At 37.4% G+C, this 21,819-nt stretch overlaps 1 protein-coding gene across 2 annotated transcripts in view; it reads right to left on the bottom strand.

The window, feature by feature from the left end:
* si:dkey-3h3.3 (uncharacterized protein LOC100144568 homolog) overlaps window positions 1–18,447 on the bottom strand; it is a 34,235-nt gene extending 15,788 nt beyond the window's left edge. The window contains exons 1-4 of one of the 2 annotated variants that reach the window (XR_003716758.2): window positions 18,230–18,447; window positions 13,322–14,332; window positions 5,401–5,618; window positions 1,924–2,061 (exon numbers count right to left, since the gene is read on the bottom strand). Coding sequence is in view for 1 of the 2 variants with exons in the window: in XM_028805631.2 (XP_028661464.1) it covers window positions 1,992–2,061; window positions 5,401–5,618; window positions 13,322–14,332; window positions 18,230–18,256 (1,326 nt within the window). In the remaining variant the exon portion in view is untranslated. Of the gene's footprint in view, window positions 1–1,011; window positions 2,062–5,400; window positions 5,619–13,321; window positions 14,333–18,229 lie in introns of those variants that run through there. The other variant, XM_028805631.2, reaches the window with a different exon arrangement.
* Window positions 18,448–21,819: the final 3,372 nt, after the last annotated feature.

Genomic DNA, 21,819 nt, shown 5'->3' with positions numbered 1-21,819 from the left:
ATATACTGATGAAAAAAAGATACACACTTCTTGTTGGACTGAAGCATCAGTGTTAATTGGCAAAATAACAAATACAAAACAGGAAGAACAGAAACAACAGCCATCTTGCAGTTCTTCAGTATTTTCTGTTTTAGCCTCTTATGGCCACCAGTGTTTGATAGCAGAGGTCCACACAGCGAGTGAGCCTATGAATCTGCACTTGTGGATGTTACCCCAATCCTACTAAAGCGTTGTGTCTGCTTGTTACAGTCCAGGGCATCCCAAAAGTGCTCTGTGGATTATGGTAAGGAGAGAAGACAACCTGTACACACCAGCATTCATTCCTCAGGACAGTTGTGACCGTGGCGCTGCTGTAGAGGTTTGGGTCATGTTGGAAGTTTCAGACAGCAGGCCTCTGACAAGTCACCTTGCTCTAAGGCCAGCAGCATGGAGCCTGTCCCTCACTAATGCAGGCTTTGTGTCCGCTGGCAGTTTCAGCTGTGCAGTACCTGCACCAGCCTGACAGTGGTCTTCTGATGTGCAATTGGAATCCTTAGTGTTTCTTAACACAGACACATGCACATGACATAGCAGCCTGCAGCAATCCTTACTTCTGGTGATGTTGCAGGATATTATTATGGAATGTACAGGTAATTGTCTAAGTGTTGCCTCTGTCCTGCTGTGACCTCAGCCTTAAAAAGCCTTTCTAAAGGTGGCCTGATTAGACACTGCTCCACCAGGACCTCTGTGGGTAAAAGTGCCCCGAGCAAGTAGTTAATGTGGTTGGCCAGTTGCAATACCTTGCTACACAAGCCGTTTTGTTTTTGAGACTGTTAAAATAAGACTTTTTGTGAAAGTTATTCCAGAAAATGTTTAGTTTCTCTTCTCATTTCAGTACATTTTCTGTTTAACATGGAAAACAATTTTGTAGCTCAGTGAGGGAAAAATCCTAATTTAATCTGTATCAAATTCAGAATATTATAGAACAAAATGTGAATATTGGAAGAAATACACAACATTATTGTAGATTAATTTTATATGTTGCTGCAAAGCGTCTACTATGTATTTTTGTGATCCACTTTAATTTTCAAAAACACTAAGAAAAAAAGATTCAGAATGGCATTCAGATGTGTAAAGCACACACAAAATGAGCTTGTTTTGAATGTATGTTATGAAAGCAAAGTTTGTTACAATAGGTTATTTTCTTAATATGTTAAATATCCCACTTGTAAATGAGATCTGTAAAGGTGCATAAAACTATGGATGACAAGATCAGTAAAGCAACAATGCAGATTTAATGAACTGAGTTCTTTCTGGACCTGCTTTCCTTATATCAGGGTCAATGTTCTTCTCAGTGGAACAGCTAACATTTTTTACCTTTTATAAAAACAAATATTCTTGCTCCAAAACTTGCTGATCAGTTATTGTTTTAAAATCAACTAACTATGTTACAAACTTGCTTAATTACACTTCATTTATTGTTACTTTCCATTAAGGGATAAATGATGCCATTTACATGCAACACTGTGATGATTATTATTCTCTAACAGTTAAAATTATAAAACCTTGCTTAACTCCACAAAACAAAATTTACAAACTTAAATGCTATTAAAATGTACATATTTACAAATACCATATGCATCAAATGAGCATTAGAACTGATAAATAGATATACATGTGAAAGTGCAGAGATCCTCTGCAGTACATAATAGTAAAATTCAAGCTTGATGTTTAATGACCATGGAGCTCTTTAACACATTCATAGTGGCTTTCAGGACACAGACTTACTCAGCTGGAAATCTGTAGTAAGTTAAGTATACACTTAAATTTGACAGCAGTGTTGTATATGATTTACCAGTGCCAACATGTATGCATTCAACAAAATGCACTAGTGTTTTTAATTTAATATAATTTTTAAGTTATGCAATTTTCAACTACACCTACTTCATTTGAGTTCTGCTATGTGACTGCTGTACATGAGAATTTTGGAGCAGAACTTTCATCTCCTTCTCTTAGTAAATTCCTTTTGCTTTTAGCTCTTCCTGGACACGCATCAGGTAACCAGGATCAGGGTATCCATAACTAGAAAACAAATAAAAATCATAATTTTTAAAAGATGCTTTTCATTTAGAGGAAATTCACTTTACAAATTTTCTTTTGGAAAAAAAGGCCATTTGCTGCATATTATACCAGAATTTTTCTTAAAAAAATATAAATGTGTACTTGACTTAATTTAATAAATGCAGTAATGATGTTAAATATTATCCTAGCAGCTTGAATTTGCCATTAAATAAATTATCTTGTTGTTTTCCACTCTGTACAAGTTTTAAATTGAAGCACTGAAACTTTCCACAGCGGTGCAAAGAACAGTATGATATTAGAGAAGATGTCTCTTTCAATCGCAGTGTCCCATCTTATGTAACAACAGTGTCCGAAGATTTTAAAAACAGGAAAGTTCAGGGTGCATGACTAACATTACGTCTAGTGAAAGAGGAAAGCCCAAGGACATCCAGTAATACCATAAAACAAAGGTGAGGCTCAGGTTGATGAAGTCATTCTTCCAAACAAGCGTCATTAAATTTTGCATACGTGTCTACATTTTAATTGTGTATCTTTCCATAGCTCTCTTCCAAATAAGAATGGAAATTCACAGTTGGCTTCTGTTTTTTGTGGAATATACAAAGCTGTGAATTTACCGTATATTTTCTGCAAACAATAAATGGCTGCTTGACTTACCATTCCTCACCTTCCCTTACTCATGTCTTCTCTGTGATGGGATGATTTGGCCTTTCACTCACATTACACATATGGGATAAGTTCAGTATTATTCCAGAATTAAAGATCAAGTACTAGTGTTATTTTATTGTATTACTTTCTGAAAATGCTTTTATGCAAACTTAAATGTGAATTTCTCTTCTCCTTTTATATAATGGCTTAATGGTCCTCCTCAATAACCTGATGGAATATGTTAAGTGAGACCTCACCAACTGACCACATGAGCCAAGAGAATCCATGTGATTTCAATGAAATACTGTAACTTTTCATGAGCATTTCACTAACCATTTCTTCTTTTAAAACTAGGTATGATTGAAAGAGAGGGATGGTACTATCTATCCAGCTTCCAGTTCTATTGCTGGCTTACGATTTGTGGAGAGAATCCGTAGCAGCAAAACTCATTCTGACTTTGATACCCATGCAGTGGCCACAGATGTTCCTGTCAAACACACCCTTACAAAATAATATTTCAGTTACTTCTGAAGTATACAATATTTCAAGTATGAAATGTGCTTGGTATCAAGACATTCTGATATATTACTCATATTTTTGTATTCTTCAAACAATTCAAACACTACAACCTTTCATCAAAATGTTTCTTCTATTGCATGCAAGTTGGAGATTTTTATAAGAGAAAGTTTGCCTTTGCAACTGCCTCGATTTTCTCTACCATACATTAAAACATCCACAGTACTGTACACATCTCAAGTGTCTTAAAAGTACAACACAATTTTCAGGAAAACTGGAAACACAACCTTTTAATTAGTTTTTCAGGCAATGAACAGAAGACATCCACAAGTATGAAATGTCTGATATTCTTTCATAATATGTGAAAAATATAGTCTTAATTTAACTCAACTGTACAGGTCATATAAATGCCCCTCTGTGTCCATGTAGACTGTAAAAACATAATGGCAAGACTAACCTCGTGAAAGATGCCTTCAGACACCTCCTTCATGGGAACATCTTTTTGGGATATTTCTGTTAGAATCCCATTGAAATAAAACCTTTGCTAATTATTCCTGAGATAACAAAAAATCATCAAATCTTTTAACAGCTCTACTTTTGTTCTACCAAACAGAACATTACTGCCTATTAAATATTTTATACTGATAACTGAAATTACATTATTTGCACATTTTTTCTCACTGTGCTGAACTGTGAGAATCCAAACCCTCGCCAGTTGTTTCTGTATTTAGATGTAATATACTGTATGTCAAAAGGTAACATAGAAATACGTGCATCATTTTCTGCTGCGTTAATTTGAAATCCATCTGTAAATACTGCTTTAGGAGGATTTTCTTGTTTTTGTTTTATCTGTAACCTGATGGCAAATTAATATTGCAATATATTATGTAAACTAAGAATAACAATGTGTTTCATCATTCCAACAGTAACAATCAAATGGCCAGTCAATTTGCCAATTTCACATGATTAAAAAAAAAAAAAAACACTATTTAACCCTTTCAAGATTGATAATCTTCTCTTTTACTTGTTTTGGACAACAACAACAACAAGCACTTGTACCAACCAGTGCTAATAGATCTCCCAAGAAAATATTATGCCAGACTTTAAGATTACAGCAGGGTTCAATGTGTATTCAAACATATGTCTTTCTTGTCCTTGATACTCTTATCTTCTTTAAGATTCTCACAAGATAATAGAGAAATGTGCTATAAGCATTGTGTTGTGACAAATAAAAATAGTCTGTTCTGGATGGGAATAGGCCATGCTGCCATTTTAAGCATGCTGCCATTTTAAGCCCACAAGAAGAATGAGACATAGTGAGGTAATAAAAGGCAATAATGAGATTTAACTCAACAAGAACCTAGGAAGAGACCAAGAACATTTATGATTTTATATGCAGTCTATTTGACATTACTATCTGGTGTAACCAACAAATGTTAACAGGTTTTGGTGCAAAGGAATCTAAACATCCTTTTTGTTGAGAACATAATGACAAAGCAAAATGTGAGTGTGTTGCAGAAGGTGAAAAACACATGTCTGAACATGTTAAATCATGAAATCCCATTATGGAATACAAAACTCTTGTTAATCTTTCCATTCATCTACTTGTAACAGAAGAATGCTCATTACTTTCAGATTTATTCCAATGTTTACAGATTTCATTTTGAGACTATTTGTATATCTGTGTTAAAATTAACAAAAGACAAAGAACGTAAAGCGGTTTTATGGCAGCTGTTGCTTGTGCCCATTCAGTATGCCAGCAAATCTGGTTGGATCGATGAAAGGAACGTAGACTAATTTAAAAAAAAATGCAAACATCAGTGAGTAAAACATTAATGTAATACATTGATTCCTAAGTAAAAGCAAAAGTTTAGAATGTACAGGTATAGCCCAATTGAATGACAATGTCTCGCACTTTCCTAGTATGTTTAGCTGTTAAAGTAACAGTCTGTGGTTAGTTCAGAAGGAAACTCAAAATTGCTATAAAGCATGCTGATTTTATAGTTAAAAGAAAGGTTTCCTCTATTTTTCAATTGTGTCAGAATCGTGCATATATTCTTACTAAAAAAAGAACAAGCATAACAAGTTTAAAAATGTTATTTCCTAGGAATATAAATACTAAATGAAGGTAAACTAAAGTTACAACCAAACCAACTTGGTTTCAGGTTTTGTACTCACCCAGTTGCTCCTCCATATCTTGAGGTTTTATGGTGAATATCATTCCAAGTCACAACATTACGTCTCCCAGTAGTTGAAGAGACGCCAACTGTAAAAATAAGGCGTTGATCAAAAGCTCTTTGGAGGAGTTTTAAAACTTTTCTGCCTTCTGGAGAGTCTGGAAGATAGGCAGTACGTGATACACCTTCATAATATTGACCCGGGGAGGGATGCTCTTCCTGTAATTTAAAAGTATATTATCAAAAATGTAAAAAAAAGAAAAAAAAAGAAAAATAACCTTTTTTTTTTTTTTTGTAAATGTGCCCAAATTTACAAAATGTACATGAATAATCATCCTCCTCAATCCTTTACACTTCTGACCAAAAATCAACATTTTCTATTGCCTTTAATTTAATCATTGCTCAGTGTTTTCCCCCTGCACACATTACAACAGCCAAACATTACTTGATTTGGTTACAAGTAACTAAGCAACCTTTAAAATTTTTATATAGTAATTTGCTTAAAAAATCAATTATAAGCCTTTTAAGGAATAAAATTAATTTCAGTATTGCACAATAAGCCAAAGATTTCTGTTGTTCTTGTGTTTCTGCAGTTTTCCATTACTGAAACTGTTTCTCCATGTACTGTAATTGTGAATGCTGTGCTTACCACTGTTTATCATTTATTTCAAATCATAATAAAAGGACAAACAAATGCTTAAAAGTGACACCATTTTCCATTTAGAGAAGTGAGAACTAACACCCTTCATGCTTTTTTTAAGTAATATTTGTATCATTTACAGAATTAAATTGTTAAAGAAAACATGTCTAAATGAAGCTGGGTTGGGTTGTTGACCTGGGTCAATTAATTTTTTTGTCTATTTAATGTTTTTATCATTATTTAAATATAATTTTGTACATTGCTTAAATAATGTCATTGTTTTTAGTTTTCTTTTGCCTGTTTTGTACATACTTGATATTTATTTGCTACTATGTAATATCTTAAGAATATATGTAGTGTTTTTTGTTATCTGCTCTATCACCTGTATGTAGAGCCCGGGAAGCTGGGGCCACCCAGTCATGCAGCTTGGAGTACTGATTGCCAGCTGGTATTTAAACTGAGATGGCTTTTCTTGAGTTAGTGAGTCTCTTGGGTGGAAATCCTAGTTTTGCTCCCTACTCTGTTTAAAGGTACATTGCTCTATATGTTCAGCGGGTCCAGAGGCTTTTGTTAATTTTGAGGCCTACCCTTGCTGTAATGAAAAAAATATTTTCTTATATTGTTGGCTGCCAGGTTGGCCAAAGCAAATCAAATTACGATTCGGTAAGACTATTAATGTGACTTATAAACAGAGGGAAGTATGAAGACTGCAAAATGCAGAATACAATGGCCTTAATGTCTTAAGTCAGTACTGAGGGAGTTGTCAACAGAAATGTCACATAGATTGACCTAGCACACTAACATGTAAATGGATGGAGAAAATAACATGGTGCAGAATCCTGAAATTATTTATGCTGCTGAAAGTGTAAAGGGGGTTGAGTGATTAGGGTGTTCACCCCAATGTAACAACAAATGGGTGATTTCAGTGTATGATAAAGAATTGTATTCAGTCATCAAGAAAAACCTAATTTATTTTACTAAGCACAAATGCTAAATTGATTCACTGACAGTTCTGTTCAGTAAGTGAAAAATTAATGCTGCCTAAAAAAAATTAAAAATGGAAACATAACAGTGCTACATGAATTAGTGAACACCAAGATTATTCATAATTTCATTTACACAGACTATTTTAAGATGCTTTGGTCACAGCAAACTTTTAAAATTAGGTTTGTCAGCAAGACACTTTGACAGTTTTATAATTTTGTTGTGAGATTTGTATTTATGAAGAAAGGCTATCAGATGGCCTCAAGGTTGTTCTGGCAAACTATCTCAGGAAGGAAAGGCATGACCTTGCCATTCTCTGTTAAGCTGGAATGGAAAGAACACTTTGAGGAACTCTACAACCTGGTGGACATGTCTTCCTATGTTAGACACGTCAGCTGGGGGGAATACCCTCACTGCTGCTGAAGTCACTATGGTGGTCCATAGCCTCAGAAATCCAATTGGAGATGTTCAAAACATTGGACATTGTTGGGACACCATGGCAGCGTGTGTTTTAATGTTGCATGAAGGGTGAGCAAACCACCCTTAGAATGGCAAGCTGGTGTGACGGTCTACATATTTAAAAATGGGGACCAGATGGTGTTTTCCAACTACAGCAGGATCATACTCCTCAGTCTCCCAGGTAAGTAATATGCAAGGGTGCTGGAGTGAAAAATCCATCTGATAGTTGAGTCAAAGCTACAGTGTAGATTCCATCCTGCCTGTGGAACAGTAAAGCAGCTGACAAAGGTGCCAGAGGGTGTAAGGCAGTAAGATAACCTAGTCTACATGTGTGTAAAGCTGGAAAATGCTTATGGCCGTGGCTCATGGCATGTGTTTTTGGAGGTCCTGCAAGAATATGGGTTAACAGGGAAGGTCTTGTTTGGTGTTTCCTGTATAAATGCAATGAGAGTTGTAACTTAATAATTAAGTTGAATTTGTTCACTATGTGTGACGGCTCTGCTTTACATGGACAGGATATCAGGACAGAACCAAGAATGTGTGGCTATCCAGTTGGAGAGGCTAAGGGTGGCAATGTTGCTTTATGTAGATGATGACGTCCTTTTTGCCTCATCTGACTGTGATCTTTGGCATGTACTCGAGTGATTTGCTGCCTATTGTGAAGCAGCTGCAATGAGGTTATGATTCTGTCTTGGAAAAAAAGGTCAATTGCTCACACCAGGTGAGTAGGGAATAACTGCCCCAAGTGGAGGAGTTTAAGTATCTCGGGATCTTGTTCATGAGGTTTACAAAAAGGGAACATGAGATCAGCAAGCAGAATGGAGCAGTAGCAGCTCTTCTGAGGGTGCGGTACTGGTTCATGGTGATGAAGCAGGAACGGTTGCTAAAGACAAAGCTCTTGGTTTACTAGTCAATCTACATGCGTCCTCACCTATGGTCTTAAGCTGTGGGTAATGTCAGAAAGAATGGGATCACGAATACGAGCGGCAGAAATTAGGTTTCTTCACAGGACAGCAGAGCCAAAACTCTGCAGTGGTCTGAGAACCTCAAATATTTGGAAAAGCTACTGAGTATTCACTACTCCTCCAGATCGAGAAGTGCCAGCTGAGGCGATTTGGGCCTGCTCTAAGAATACTCCTGGTTGGCTCCCACAGAGAAGCACTGAGCATATTCCACCAGGTGTGAGACCCTGTGGCAGACCCAAGGCACACTGGAGGGATAATATCTCTCAGTTAGTTTGTAAATGCCTGGGAATTCCACAGGCAAGCTAGAATCTGTAGCCGAGGACAGTCAAGTCTGGATTAACCTACTTACACTGTAATCATCTCCAGAAAAAGCAGATATGAAGATATGAGCAGTAGAAAAGACATTTGCTGGTCAATACAGTTACCAAAGAGTATTACTTACTGGAGAAGTTATGTTTTTAAACATAAAATTTTATTTTAGAATGAACATATGGAGCAGCCTCAGGTATACAGATAGCTACTTAGTTTGACACATACCTCAATTTTTGCTTTGTACAACTGTTCAAAGCTTCCACCACATACTCCAGTTTTCCTCTCATCCCAAACTCAGGCTGATTAAATTATCTGATAACTAAACCAGCGTGGATGTGTGTGACCACGGTTACTTCCTCCCGGAAGCCTAGAGCACCCAGGACAGGCCCTTGCTCCCATCGCCCTGAACTGGATAAGCCAGTAAGAATATGAAGTATTATTCCACTGACAACTGTAGCCATGTCTATCACATTCAGAGGATATATGCAGATTTATTAAGTCAGCTATAACTCCCTAATTCAAATGCTTGCCACTGTAAGGTAAAACAATTGCAATTAACAGGTTATGGGAATCTTCATCACACTCTTATATCATGCATGAATCAGGCTTTTTTTTTTTATTTCTGAGCTAATTTTCTAATATGATATGAAAGGCAACAACAAAGGGCTTTTTGCTTTGATAGAGCATTGGACTTTTTTATTAACAATAGGTGCAATTTGTGCAATCCTGCACTGAAATTCAAACACTCTGGTTTTCAAAAGGCCCACATTACTAGGTCATGATGGTTGATTTGCTCCCCCTTCAGACTCACAACAGTATTTCAGTTCACAGGAAGCTCTGTCGAACTGGATTTAAACAGATGCCAACACTTATCCTGCTTTCCAGACCTGGCCCCATTTGATTAACAAATGTCCCCATTTCTGAAAAGCTAGCTTTGTGGACTGTGCTAAGTGAAGATGTCAGGCCAGCTAGTAAAGAGAGGCTGCTAAAACAGGGCAAAATGCTTTATTTGAGTAACAAGAAGAAACTGGCACACATGGACAGCGACATCTTCTTCTTAACTAAATGCAAAAAGGAAAATCTTATCCCGAAAGGCATCATGATAAGGAATCCAACCATTCACACTTATAATACTCGGTTTGCAGAGCAACTTTGTTTTAGGACATCTGCAAGGATAAGAAACCACTTAATCCAAATTTTCTACAACATCAAGAAGAACACGCAAAGAGAGATCCAAGACCTCATCCTGCTCCTTGGAAATGACAGGCAGGAGATGGTAAAGGAGCTCCATTGCTATTACAAAAGACTCCAGAAACTCCTTATTGTTAACAAAAAGAAAAAGCTGCATAGACTACGAGAGAAAGCTGGACACTTAATAGCAAAAAACAAAGAGCAACAGACCTGCATTGTTAATCTCTCCTCATACACACCAAATGAAGCAGAGATGTCGGTACTTACAAAGGGACTCTCATATTGTCCTGCAAAGCCCATTGACAACATTAGACTCTGCAGTGATATGGAAGAATTCTTCAGAAAACTCAGACTAAAAGAATTTTTCCACAAGAAAGAAAACAGTAACACACAGGAACCAACAACAAGCAGTTACAACAACCCCACCAATAAATCCACATGGACACCAGAAGCTGGCAGAAACTCTACCCTGGATAATTATATAGACTGCTTCCGACAGAGAGTGAAGACAGGAATCTTAAACAGGCAACAAAATCGGATAGAAAACATTACTAGGGATGAGCGGAGAGCCATACATTCACTAAGGGAAAATACAGAAATCATCATCAAACCAGCAGACAAAGGGGGTGCTTTAGTCATCATGAACACATCAGATTACATACAGGAGGCACAAAGACAATTGTCCAATACTATGCATTATCACAAACTGCAAGAAGACCCAACAGATCTCTACAAAAAGGAACTAAAAAAAATAGTAAGTAGCTTTCCTCTTGACATCAGGGATCATGTAAACAGTTTAATTCCTGAGAACCCCAAAATGGGTTACTTCTACATGCTTCCTAAAATCCACAAAGAAGGGAACCCAGGAAGGCCTATAATCTCAGGAATTGGCTCCCTTACAGAAAATGTTTCAGGTTGGGTGGAGCAGATCCTTAAACCCCTCACCCGTAACACAACCAGCTACATCCAGGACACCACTGACTTCTTAAAAAAACTGTCTGCTTTAGGCCCCTTACCTGAGGGAACCTTACTGGCCACAATGGATGTTGAGGCACTTTACACTAACATCCCCCATGATGATGGCATATTGGCATGTGAAATGTACCTCAAACAACACGATTTACCCACAAAGTCAGTAATAGAAATGATAAAATTCACTCTGACACATAATCTATTCTCTTTTGGACAGGATTGCTACTTACAACAAATGGGGACTGCAATGGGATGTCGGTTTGCACCTCACTATGCAAATCTTTTTATGGCAAAATTGGAGGAAGATTTCATGTCAATGTGCATCGTAAAAGCAATGTTGTATCTCCGTTACATAGATGACATCTTCATAATCTGGACTGCCAGTGAAAAGGACCTCCTCCATTTTCATAATGAATATAATTGTTTTCACCCCAACATAAAGCTGAAGCTGAATTACTCAAAAACAGAAGTCAGCTTCCTTGACACCACCGTTCAACTGAAAGACAACACCCTTGTAACTTCTATTTTTCACAAACCGACAGACAGACGGACCTACCTGAAAAATGATAGCTTCCATCCCAAGCATATAAGGCGCTCCATTATTTTCAGCCAAGCAATACGGTACAATCGTATTTGCTCAGACCCAACAGACCGGGATCAACAACTGCAGGAGCTCAGACAAGATTTCATCAAACAAGGTTACACCCCGAAAACAACAGACACTCAAATAAGAAGAGCTACTGCCATACCCAGAGACAACCTTCTGGAATATAAAAACAAAGACAACAAGGATCGCATCCCCCTTGTTGTCACCTACAACCCACATCTTGAAACACTTCGAAAAATTATAAAAGAACTTCAGCCAATACTAAACAATGACCAAACACTGAAAAATGTATTTCCTGAACCTCCCCTCCTGGCATACAGACAACCACCAAACCTTCAACAATTAATTGTCCGAGGCTCCCTAAGTGAACCAACAGAAAATGGCACATCTCCATGCCTACAGAAAAGATGCAAAACATGTGCCCACATCTATGATACAGACCGTATAGTTATACCACACTGCCGACTTGAACATCACATCAAGGGATCATTTTCCTGCAGATCATCTAATGTAGTCTACCTAATTTTCTGCATGAAATGTCCTGACACTGCACTCTATGTGGGAGAAACTGGACAAACACTCCGCCAGAGAATGAACTTACACAGGTTCCACATTAAACATGGCAACACAGATGTTCCTGTGGCGGCCCACTTCAACAGCCATGGACACTGTGAGAAGGACTTTAAGGTCACAGTGCTTATGGGCAACTTCAAAACACAGCAAGAGAGAAAAGAATGGGAAGTTAAACTCATGCTAAAATTTAATACTTTACAACATGGATTGAATAAAGACAAGAGTTTTATGGCCAGATATGAGGATTGTTTACATCTCTCAGAATGACAGACAACCTGTCTATAGACCCACATTGTTTTGAAAAAACTCATTACAAACTTCAAAAGACTTTGTTGGACAGTTATCTTATCCAGAGATCTTGACCATACATTGTTCTTCTCTCTTGCTAAATTAACCCTAGCCTGAATGAATCTATTAATTTTTTACATACAAAATTTCTCATTTAAATATTTACCAATGTTGTTTCTTGTCCTAGAGTGTGTATATAAACATAGGAAACTTCAGTTTCTGTATTACATCTTGCCTGAAGAAGGGGCCTGAGTTGCCTCGAAAGCTTGCATATTGTAATCTTTCTAGTTAGCCAATAAAAGGTGTCATTTTGCTTGGCTTTTCTCTACATTGAGTAACATAGAAAAGCTTCATGAATCTTCTAACGGTATACTAGTGTTCACAGGGATTATGTTAAAAAATAAAACATGTTTGGTTTTAATGGTGTTTAACTTAATAGTTTCAGGTTCAAACTTTTTGATGACCTTTCAATATTTTAGTAAGTTGAAATGTAAAACACTAAGGGGTACACTTTTTTCAATACAATTCAATAGCATCCCTCCAAGGAATTTGAATTGTGCTTTTCCTTGAAATTAACTTTTAACTATAAAACACTTTAAGAAAACCCTTGTCAAAACAGACAATACCCAGCTATTTCTATAACTGCCTGTCCTTAAAACACCAGATAAAAGAAGAAACACTATATTGAATATTCTTTGAATTTTACATTTTAATTACTTTTTTGTTTTTAATATTGTAATATGTTATTCAGATTGCAGTGTTTATTTACATTATTAATTTATTCATGTTTTATCTGTACAATCTAAAATATAAAGCCCAGACAAATCATGAATAACTCTAATTCATTCATGTTCAATGCAGCTGCCTGCTTAAATGCTAGTGGCTCACAGCACATCGGAGCAGTCATACATTAAATTTGTTTTACACTTACCTCTTGGGTACCACTTGGTATACTATAGTAAATTATAATTGTGCCATATTCTTCATATCCTGGCAAACCGGTTTTCATAGTGTTCAATGTCATTGTACCATGTTTTGGTTGAGTTCCTTCCATCTTTCCATAAACCAAACCACAAACAGGACAGGCAGGTTTAACACTAAAGGCCTGTTTTAGGCATGTTTTGCAGAATAAGTGCTTGCACTGTGGAAGAGTCTCCTGTTCTGTCTCTTCAATTTGATCTAAACAAATTGGACACTTCTCCTTCTTGATCTTCTGTTGGTCAAGTTTTCCTGTAGAGGTCACTGTAAAATCTTTTGTGGTAGCCTGCTCTGACAAGCTCTCAGCTTTGAAGGCCATTTCTATTGGAAGACGTCTAGGTCTTGAAGGACTAATTACTTTATTCTTGAGTAAAGCCTCTTCCATTAGTCTGAGGTCAAGAAAGCTTCCCATGAGCCAAACACTCTCTTTTTGTTTATTTACCATAACCTTGGGGAATTTTTTAATGAGATTTTCATATTGAAAATCATTATACAAGTCTGTTCTGATTATTTTAAATTTCAGATTAGTTGCAATCGTCTGGTAGAATGTTACAAATCTTTCCTTTGCACCAGTGCAGTCAGTCCCCTTTCCAGAGCACTTAAACGTTAATACTAACTGGCCTTCGGTATTGTTTTTTCTTGTTATGCAGTTGTTTCTCTTAATCCTTTCAAATTCTTTCATCATTTTTTTATCAATGTAATCCATCAGAGTCCTATCAACTTCTACAAATTCAGAACACACATGATTACTAGTCTGGACATTTGCATTGGATTTAATATGAACTGAATGCTTTTTTTGTCGATTAAGCTCTGAAAAAATATAGTCTATGTCTTGAAATGATCCTGTACATTCAATTTTACCATCATCATTTTTTTTGTCATAACATTTGCTTAATAGATCTGTAACTCTGCTGGGGTCTTCGAAGTTCCTTGATTCAATTATCACAGTGACTTTTGGAAATATCTTTAAAAAAAAAAAAAGAGAGAGAGAGAAAGAGACAAAAACACCATCATGATTGAACAGAATAAAACATCCCTTTTAAAAATACAGCCAGTTGAGAAAAAGTCCTTTCATAATGACAATCTGACCTTCAACGAACCATAGCTTGATTGGCCTCAAGGAATGCTGAACGTTCACGCCCCCCCCCCCAAGGAATGCTGAACGTTCACGCCCCCCCCATGTGTTGGGGTGGTAGAGGTAGCCATCTTATTTGCACATCACTTCCTTCTTTCTTGTTAATATGTTTGGTTAAATAGTCTTTCATTTTCAGTGACAAGGACTGCTTTTTCCCCAGATGAAAAAGAGTAACATTTTCCCTTTCCACTTTTAACTAAACTACTGAATGGGGAAGGCAAATGTATGCTTATGCAGTGCCAACCTGTGGTGCACAAAAAACTTCGCTCTGTTCATTGTGCAGTGTCAAGTTTCACAGACAGAACAACTGGACAAATTCCATTATTTTGTAATTAATGGTGAATGATTCATAGTGATTATAATTTACCAGATGCTTTCACTTAAACCAAACTACAAAAAAAAAAACAATACAGAAAAAAAACAATACAGATAAAACATGTTTATTAAAAGATTTACTGCACATTAGGCAGACACCATTATCCAAGGCAACTTACAAGTTTAGATTACAGCACAACTGTTTAGATGCTGTACATGTTTTTATAATTGAACACAGGTTGCTAAATGACATACACAAGATCACAGATTGAGAGGGAGCTAGGAAATGAACCAGCAGGACTTGGGTTTTAAGGTCCAGTGTCTTACTGCTCCTCAGTGATAGCTCCTAATCACTGATGTGCTGCCTTCACAATAAATTATTTTAAACTTTCATACAATTCTTTTGGTTGTGGCATTGAAAGCGTTAAGCAACAGAGAACACAATTTTGAAGTTGGACAGAAGACCTGCAACAATAAATTTGAACTTGAACCTTAGTACTAGTGTGAGTCCCATGGTTAGTTGAAAACTCTCAGTCCAGCAAAGCAGGGTCAATTGATCTAAGCTATTCTGAGATGCACTTTAAGATGTGCTTGTCACATTAATCAGAGCACTGCCTTGATCAGTCACATGCATCCTTAAAGCTAAACCATACTCTCTATAAGCACTTTATGCTGTGTGCACCACTCTCCAACCATCAGTCCAAACATGACAGTATTCTCCCCTGCGGGTGGTGTAAATTCAGCCAGAGGTGCAACAAAACTCCAGAATAAAAGTACAAAATTCACAAAAACAAACTGTCCTTTTAAAATGAGGGGCTGCTAAATGTCAGATTTTTTTGGATATTAAGGACTAAGATTTGTTCCGACACCTTTTACTCATTTCAAGGAATACTTTACACAAAAATGACATTTTTTATGTTACTTAACTCATGTATGTTGTAGTGGTGACCAAGCAAAATTTTTAATCAAATGTTTTCATGCCGAACAGACAGAATAAAAAGTATGACATGATAAAAGCCAAAAGTGACAAACGATGTGAGAAACATCCATGGGGGATTGGGGGTGGGGATTCATGTTGTATAATCTATAGACAGAATAAAAAGTATGACATGATAAAAGCCAAAAGTGACAAACGATGTGAGAAACATCCATGGGGGGGGGGGGGGGGGGGGGTTGGGGGGAATTCATGTTGTATAATCTACATGTCACTTATCAGATTGTATGCTCAAAACATGCAAAACGCACACTTTTTTGCTAAAATACTGTAAAATATTTACTTTAAGAATATTCTATGCATGTAAACTTCACACAAAAGCCTTATGGGATTTATGTTTTGAACTGATGACTCTCCTCTCCCATTTTTGTTGGTTAGGAGTCCTGTCTTCAATTCAAAAGCTACACACCCTTGAGGATGTAGTTTACTGTTCAGGATATGTGCCAAGTATTCCAGAATTCCAGAAGTAACCATTTACCTATTATGCAACAAAAAAAGCATACGACTGGATAACTGACAGCAACAACATTTATTTATAAGATATTTTCATTCAGACACTCTAGCTCAAAGTGCTTCAAAACGTGTGGATTATGCAATACAAGAAATATGAGCTTTTTTTTTCTTTTTTCCACTGACATGTTTCACATCATTACCGTTGACAACACTGGTCATGGTCACTATTAGCATCTATTATGTCAAACTCTTTCCATTCTGCCTGAAAACATAACATTTTCCTGAGAACCACTACACAGTACAGTACATTAAGTAAGTAACCAAAAATATCACTTTTGGCCAGTGCATTCCACTAATATCAATGTCACAACTAAAAGAACTGTATGAAAGTTTAAAATAATTTATTGTGCAGGCAGCACATCAGTGATGAGCTGTGAAATTACTTGCATTAATTAAACAAAAAACGGTCATTCTTTAATATTAAATAAAGTGTAAGAATACTTCATTTCTTTTGCAAGTTTTGAACAATTCATTTTACACTGGATGTTAGTGACAGTCATATTTGCTAGAAGACTTTCAGACTGACTTTTTTTCATGATTCTGTATTCAGTATATGACTTTAGAATTAACCTGTTGTGATATTTGACTCAGCTTTGTATCACTGTGATGTTTAAAGGCGATGAAATTGTGCCAGTTTAACATTCACGATCAAGCACTTTATTGTCATTGTGTAACAACACAATGAAATTACTTTTATGACAACCCCAAAGGTGCATTTAAAAAACAGAAGGAATTTAAAAACAGGATGAAATAAAGTTTCACAACAGAGAAAATTATTATTGCCCAATGTACAGTAGCATAAATTGTTATTGCACCTACTAATGAGTTTCCTCCCACAGGTTTGGTGCACTGGCGATCCTAAATTGTCCCAAGTGTGTGCTTGGTGTGTGTGTGTGTCTGTGCCCTGCCCAGGGGGTTTGTTCCTACATTGCACCCTGTGCTGGCTGGGATTGGCTCCAGCAGACCCCGTGACCCTGTGTTAGGATATAGCAGGTTGGAAAATGACTGACTGACTGACCAACTAATGAATAGTACTTTGCTAATTATATATTGTGTTGTGTTAGTATATTGCACATTACCAATACAACTTACTGTACATATTCAATTAAAAATATCCTTAAGCTGAGGGGATTCACAGTTCAGAAAGTTAATAGAAAAAAAAAAACTATTTCTTAGTCTGTGTGCTTATGCTGATTATCTAAAGTGTCTACCTGGTGGGAGGAGCTCCAAAAAGAGCTAACAGGATGAGTAATATCCTTGAAAATGTTTGTGGCCCTCCTCACATTGCGTGTCGTACACAGGAGTTCGAGCGACTGCAGTTCATTGCCGATGTTTTTACGACATGTTGCGAGGCTTCTTTAGCAGCCTTGGTGCTGCCGTTGTACCAGGCCAACATGCAGTTCGTCATCCACCCACGAACACGCATAGTTTTGGTGTGTTGGAAGAAAATACAAGTCGACATAATGTGAAATCACAATCTCGAGGGTTAACGAGCAGGTGGAAGCATTGCCAACCATTGCGCTGCTCCAGTTGCTAGTTCCAGTTACTTGAATACGCGAGTTTGCCGAGCTACAAACCCCCCTAAACATACGCGAGTTTGCCGAGCTACACCCCCAGCTGGCCTCTATACACAGTCGCGCCACTTTTTGTTGTTACACATTTTATAGTAGGCCGTTTACAGTAAACTCAAACCTGTCTAGCGTTTTATTTCACCAGCGGCACTTCATATTTCTAACGTCTTTTTGCGCAATACGCCAACAACTGTGGGCCTCGATTGCGCACTCGTGTCGATAAAAGCAGCTGGCGGTGGGTGACCCCATGTCATTTTATCATTAAGCACTCGACTCCTAAACGAAAAAGCACGTTTTTGTTTTTCGCGTAATGTGCAGCGTTGATCGGCTTACCTCTGGTTCTTTCATGGCGTTCGTCATGATGCGTGGGGTTCAACTGCACAAAGTGATCCAAAACCGTTGCTAAGCAGTCTTAAATGTAAACAAGAAAAGGCGCGCGTGGTGCCCACAGGACAGCAGGCTGGCCATGAGCGCGCAGCAAGCCGCTAATCTGTGTATGAGTCGGGAAAAACTTTTTCACTTTCACTTTCGTTTCGCAGCACGCAGGCGCTCGTCTTTAAAATCTCACGGTTTTGGAGTCCGCGATCTCTTCACTTACTTGCGTGTGTTTCCGACGGTTAGCGCTGACTTCCTCTGCTTGTTCCGAAAAGTGTTAAGTGCTCGAGTGACCGTGGAGCTGTGCAGCTCTGCCCGTGCCCGAAGTAGGGAAGAACTACGTCATAAATAAGAATAGCTGCATCAAATATTTGGAATGTTAAAAAAATGTAATGTTTAAAGTTTCGATTGCAATAGAAATGTGTCATTTCCCATAGAGGGCCAAAACAGTACCCTACATGCTTGTGTTTGAAATGTGTCATTTTAACCTTCTGGATCATTGGTAAAAATATCAAATATCAGAATCATATTCATGATATGCTGCCTCAAAGTTGCAGAATAATGACACCTGGTATGACTATGTTGCCAATTCAAAGTTTTGTTAAAAGGAGTAATGTTGACCACTTGGCTCCCAATGCAGGGTGAACCCCTGGTGTTGGCTGATGTGGTGCTGCAATGTGATTCTCAACTTGAAGTCCTGGTAGCCATTTTTGCTGAAGAACTGTGTTGGTTTACACTTTTATCTTTAGGGTGTAATCTCCAACACAAAAGGAGGTCTAAAAATGGGGGTGGTTCAAGAAGCTCAGTGCTGTCACTGGAAATTCCAATTGATGTGATAGGACTTGTTGATGGAGTACAGATGGTGTGGGAGGGAAGAAGGTAGCAGTGGAAGGGAAAAATCTGTTAAAAAATGGTACATGGAAGATTAATGTTTACTCTTACTGTGAAGAAATAACACAGAAAATGCCAAAAATATTTAAATCTGCAGTGGTGTTAGGGAAGTAAATTACTTCTTTAATCAATCATACATTGTAGTAGTGTCTAAAAGGAGCATATTTCAGATTAATTAATTAATGCAGTCATATTTGCATGTGTCCAGCTTGGTGTGTGATGTCATTTCATAATGCAGAAGAACTTCTTTTTTTTTTTTTTTTTTTTTTTTAGAGTTGAATATTCATTTCCATTGTGCTCCTTCATATCCTAACAAATGGGCAGCACGTTATCCAGATCAGAGGGAAGATGGAGGCCCATTCCTGGAGAGGACAGGGCAGTGAGTGACTGTGCATTGAACACCAAGAGATAAGTCTCTGTGTCTCCTGCCTTTGTATATTGTATACCTGAGGTGGTTTTTCACCTTTCTCTACAGTGCAGATGTGGTTCCTCAGCATTCCACATTGCTGCCTTACAAGCACGGTCTATTTATTAGTGACTTGGATCATTTTGTATTTTGGTGATTTTCAGAAATGTATCCGTTGTACTACCTTAGGATAACATTTTCAGATATACTCATAAATACTCATATCCAGCTTTCTTGACTACCTATACCAATCTATATTTGGAAGATTGAATTTTGTTCCTGGCTTACGTAATCACATTTGATTGCTTGTTGCTGTATATTGCTATTCACACAATCATTTTCAGATTATCTTGGCAACTAGTATTTCTGAGTTATAAAGAAAAGTCTTCTACTGTTTTCTTTATTTATAATGTCTTGCTAGAAATGAACATATCTGTGAATCTTTCAGTCCTTGGGTGATAATTACCAATACTAATGAATAATGCTAGAGAGCCTGTTCATTTTCAACAGCTCACTCATGATCAAACTGTAGTCAGGTTGTCCAAAAATAAAATTCTTAGAAGACAGTAGTAGTACAAATAAAACATTATATTCGGGCACATAATTACAAAACTGTTACAAACCTGTTAGGTATGGACCATTCATAAATTTTGAAAAGACTTGTGTAGCTTTTATTATTACAACAATCATTACAGGAATAATGCTTTAATGTTATTTAACTGTTTAATTTTAAATGCCATGAAGTCTTTTTCTTTTCTGAGATATTTTGATATGTTTTTGTAAGCAAGTTTGTCCTGTTCCATTCAATAGTGATTTTCCTATTTAAAATCTGTTGAACTACGTCCTGCTTGGCAAGAATTAATCATGAGTATCATCTGCTTAAAAAGAACAGAAAAAAATATTGCAAAATACACTCGGGGGCACTTTTATTAGATAAACCTCCTAGTAACAGGCGAGAACCTCTTTGTACACATGAACATCCTGAGTTTTTCAAGGCATTGGTTCAACAAGGTGCTGGTAGCTTCCTTAGGGGCTTTAGTCCATGCTGAGTTGATGTCATCTTTCAGATCCTGCTGTCTTTTTGTTCATACTGTACATTCATGCTGTAAAACCACATCAAATGGTGCTGAAGTCACTGTCACACTTGTCGAACCAGCTTGACATAATCTGTCATCATATTAGACAGTCCACAGCTAACTCTATTGTAGAATGTCCAGGAGGATGGGGGCTCCATTTGGATGAGGTCTCCAGATATGCCAATGTGACTGACTTTGCTGGTTATGACAACCATTGGCCTCTTAGAGGTTTATTTTCTCCACGGGCACTGATGACTTGAGCTTTTGTTTTCTACCTCACACCCACTGCCTGTTTTAAATTGACCGTAATTCAATGAAAATCTTAGTGAAACTGACATTGTTAGGTTTCATTTATGTTTAAGAAGGGGGCTCTGCCCCCTGCTCGCTTCGCTCGCCTACCCCTGGCGTTTGAACCCGTGCTTGCCCTGCGCGTTGTAGGAGCTTGCGTTGTTTTGAACCCGTGCTTGCCCTGCTTTTGCGGTTTGAGACGCGCGTTGTAGGTGTATATCCGTCATTTGAGCTCGTTCGGTTTGAACCCGTGCCTGCTTTGCCTCCGCAGTTTCAGACGGTGGATAGGAAGTAAAGAACGTATTGTATGGTAAATCACAAAGATTTATTGGAATATCTCTTTATATACAATATTTGTAGTAAAGATGGTTTGTTGTCCTTGAATGAGTTTTCCTTGGTATTGGAGTATTTATAACTGTAACTTTAATGTCAGATGAACGCCGAACTCATGAGAAGGCTACATAAAGTTGTCCATGTTCAAATATGCGCTCAGAGAGGTACATGCCAACTTTGTCCATGGTCTGTGCTTGGGATTTGTTGATTGTCATGGCAAATGCAGGTTTACTGGGAAATTGGCGTCGCCTAAGTGTAAATGGCAATTCAAGGGCAGAACTTGTAAGGTCAATTCTAGGAATTAAAACAGTATTGTCAGTATGTGATCCTGGAAGTATTTTTGCTTCAATAACATGGTTTGTCATGGTGTTGATGGCTAAACGTGTACCGTTGCATAAACCCTGTTTAGTATTAAGGTTTCTTAATAGTATGACAATTGTTCCGATTTTAAGGTTAAGATTGTGTTGTGGTAATCCGGCTGGGTTAATAGTGTTCAGATATTGTAAGGGGAAATTAAGATGTTCAATCTCGTCTTCAGAATCAACTTTGTCAGT

The sequence above is a fragment of the Erpetoichthys calabaricus genome, chromosome 7, assembly GCF_900747795.2.
Source record: "Erpetoichthys calabaricus chromosome 7, fErpCal1.3, whole genome shotgun sequence".
In the NCBI taxonomy this organism is placed as follows: Eukaryota; Metazoa; Chordata; class Cladistia; order Polypteriformes; family Polypteridae; genus Erpetoichthys; species Erpetoichthys calabaricus.
Note: the sequence above shows the minus strand (reverse complement) of the source record. Positions and strands in the feature narration are given on the sequence as shown.